Source organism: Plectropomus leopardus, unplaced genomic scaffold (assembly GCF_008729295.1).
Source record: "Plectropomus leopardus isolate mb unplaced genomic scaffold, YSFRI_Pleo_2.0 unplaced_scaffold25894, whole genome shotgun sequence".
NCBI classification, from domain to species: domain Eukaryota; kingdom Metazoa; phylum Chordata; class Actinopteri; order Perciformes; family Serranidae; genus Plectropomus; species Plectropomus leopardus.
Genome location: NW_024628150.1, coordinates 98 through 3,625, shown reverse-complemented (window position 1 = coordinate 3,625; position 3,528 = coordinate 98). Strand labels below are relative to the sequence as shown.

General features: G+C 37.4%; 1 protein-coding gene across 1 annotated transcript; it reads right to left on the bottom strand.

Moving 5' to 3' along the window:
• Positions 1 to 1,398: 1,398 nt before the first annotated feature.
• Positions 1,399 to 2,739, bottom strand: LOC121966787 (pyrin-like). The gene is made up of 2 exons (XM_042516853.1): positions 2,448 to 2,739; positions 1,399 to 2,344 (listed from the first exon to the last, which is right to left on the bottom strand). The coding sequence occupies exons 1-2, from the start codon at positions 2,710 to 2,712 to the stop codon at positions 2,193 to 2,195; spliced, it is 417 nt and encodes a 138-aa protein (XP_042372787.1). The 5' UTR covers positions 2,713 to 2,739; the 3' UTR covers positions 1,399 to 2,192.
• Between the last annotated feature and the right edge of the window lie 789 nt (positions 2,740 to 3,528).

Sequence of the window (3,528 nt, the reverse complement as noted above, 5' to 3'; positions counted from 1 at the left end):
ATGTGCAACAATTGTCAAAAACACCATAATTTGGCATGTCGAAAAAATGACCACCACAGCAAGGCTTTAGCATGGCAAAAATGTTGTGAGACACGCCAGAGCATTTAAACGGGCAAATAGTGTCAAAAATACTTTGATTTGACATGTTAGAAAAATGACCATGACAGCAATATATCAAAATTTGACATGTCCCAAAACCAGCCTAAAACACCTCCAAATAGCATAAAATAGCGTGCTGAGACACACCATAGCATTTTAAATTGTGAATATCTTGAAAACGCCATAATTTGGCATGTTGAAAAAATGACTGACAGCAAGGCTATGATATGGCAAAAATGTCAAAATTTGACATGTCCCAAAAGTTGCTGAAAACACCTCAAAACAGCGTAAAATACCGTGCTGAGACACGGCATAGTATTAAAACGTGTAAAATTGGCCCAAAATAGCATATTATAGCATGTCCCAAAAATGACCATTACAGCAAGGCTATAGTATGGCAAAAATGTCAAAATTTGACATGTCCTAAAAACAGCTGAAAACACCTCAAAACAGCATAAAATAGCGTGCTGAGACACACCATAGCAGTTAAAAGTGCAAATATTTTTGAAAAACACCGTAATTTGGCTTTGGTAATTTGTCATGTCCGAAAAACAGCTGAAAACCACATAGCACACAGTTGATAAAAAGTCATTGTATTGCATTGCCTCCGAATAATGACAAAAAAGTCATAGTATAACATGTCATCTAAAAATTAATACAAACAATATAGTATAGTTCATTCATTCATTCATACTTCGTCCATAACCGCTTGTCCTCACAAGGGTCGCGGAGGAGCTGGAGCCAGTCCCAGCTGTCATTGGGCGGAAGGCAGTGTACAACCTGGACAGGTCGCCAGACTATCACAGAGGACCATCATAGTATAGTATGTCATCTAAAATATGACATGTATGTCATCTAATATGTGACTGAAAAAGTCATTCTATAGCATGTCATCCAAAATATGAAGTCATACTATATCCATCATCCAAAACTTGACAAAAAAGGCATAGTATAGTGCTTCCATAACAAAATATCAGTATTGTATGTCATACAAAATGTCAAAAAAAACCAACAAGTCAAACTGTAGTATGTCGTCCACAATAGTATAGAAACAGTCATAATAAAGTATGTCCTCCAAAATGGTACAATAAAAGTCACAGTATAGTATTTTGTTTAGCAACAAAAAAGTCATCTGCTGTCCAAAATAGCACAAAAAAATAACTTAATCTTTTGAGTAATCTTGGATATGCTCCAGTTGTGTGTTTTTTATTCTGAGCACCTCTTGTAAACTCTGAGAGGAAAAAGTATAATGAGTACACAAATATTTGACAGTGCTTAAAAAATGACGTGCTGCGCTGCTTGTTTTTGTTGTCGTTTATTTAGAAAAAAACACATTTCTCACAATTTTTAAAAATACAAAATGTACTCAAATGTAGTGAGGGTGCTTGTTCTAAGAACAACACTAAAAAGGAAATATATATACGGCCAGATCTGTTGTCACATCATTGTAAAGGACATAGTCATTATTAAACAAAACATCGTTAGGGGATAAGAGAAGTTATTACAGATGCATTAATATACACTAAAATGTACTTTCATCTGACTACAATTACATGATGGTGACTCATAAAGCATGTATTAAATGTCTGTGTAATGCTTACAAATGCTAATATGGAGACTGAGGGCCCTGACACACCAAGCCACTGTCCACCATCGCTGAATGTTGTGCTGTCGTCGAGTGTCTGTTGCTGTGGTCTTTGCAGTGTGTCCCACACTGACGGCACTAGTTGGCAGTGTTGGCTGTTTTTTTTTGGCTGATTGAACATAGTGAGCCTGTTGATTGAGCTTCACGGTGTGTTCAGGTGTAAGTTTTTGGCCAAGCAGGTGACGTGTTACAGCACGACAGTCAGCCTTTGTCCCCACTGGTGCTTTAAGTCAGTTTAAGTGCCTTTGGGTTTTTAAGTAAACTGTTTAAGTAAAATTTTCTTTAAATTAGTCCGTCTGGAGCTGGAGGACTCCCACCGGTTCTATAACCTGCAAATGTTTCCATTTTACTAAGAACTACTAGATGTTCGTTATCTATTTATTTACCAGTTATTTAAAAATATAGAAATCTTTATCCCCTTTCCCCAGTCTGGTTGTGTTCCATTGGTTTATCTAGTGACGTTTACATTCCACGTCCCAGCTGTGGAACCGGTGATTGTCGGAGCGATAATCACAGATCCACTCTGAGCTGATATTGTAGCAGGAGCAGCAGGAGGTGCTACGGGAGCAGCGGGAGGTGCTACTGGAGCCGCGGGAGATGCTACAGGCAGATAAAAAGATACATATGATAAGAATCAGTATATACACGTAAAACAAAAAAAGGTTAAGCAAGTTTTAAGATACTTATCATCTTACTTATGCACCTGCATATTTTTTCTTTAACTCCTCTGCAGCGTTGTTGTTTCCCAGCTTCTTCAGGATCTCAATAGTGATTTTCACAGCCGAATCTTCGCCGTAGTTCTCTGTCATCCTTTTCACAGTGTTCGTTCGGGATGCCTCCTCCAGATGGCAAACAGGAATTGGACTGCAGCCCTCCAGGACCTCCATTGTGAGATACCACTTAAAAGTTTCGAAGTCATCTTTGCGCAGTCCTTCCAGAGTCTTGAGGAGCAGCTGTGGAGCCAGCATGTCTGCTCACTGAAAAAGGAGAGGAGGAGTAAGTTTCCAGAATAGCCTTCACTATAAATTAATAATTCAACAATAGTCCTAAATACTTTTGTGCCTAAAGTTAGGTGAGATGATTAATACCACTCTCATATCTTTAATAACCTTTTATAATGCTACACAGATCAGGTAAAAACATTAATAAGAACAACTTTTGGGTTGTGAGGCTGTGGAAAGTATTTTCAGCTAGCTCTTTACATAACCAGGAAGACCTCTCCAATGGACTATTGACCCACATACAGCTGCTGGAAACTTCATGAGTTTCTCACTCTCTAATAAGTCTGCGATTGGTAAACTATTCACAAAAAGTCACAAGTTTCATATTTTCTGATATTATGTGCAGCAGAAAATTTTAGTGAATCATTGATGAGTTTATCACTTTCAAAGAAGCCATCATGTCTGCAGTTGTAAAGAGCAATCACAAATACTGAAAATCCATCTACAACTATAGCTCATTAATAAAGGGTTGTCACTATTCAGTAAATAGTCATTAATAAATGGATTTTGGTAAAGGTGCTCAGCTGTCAGTTTTTCGAGAGTGCGGAGGTAGAGCAAATTTAGCATCAGACATAAAATTTGGCATTAAAATAAAAATGTATCATAATTAAAAGGGGAAACATTATTGGAACTTCAAAAACTCCCCTGAAAAGTAAAACACAGGCATAAATCTTCTGACTTTTTCCACGCTTCTCTTTAGTATCAACTGTCGTTGGGGTAGTAGTTTGAGGGAAGGGTGCAAAAAAAGCATAATGTACATGATTTTTTTTTTTTTTTGCATAC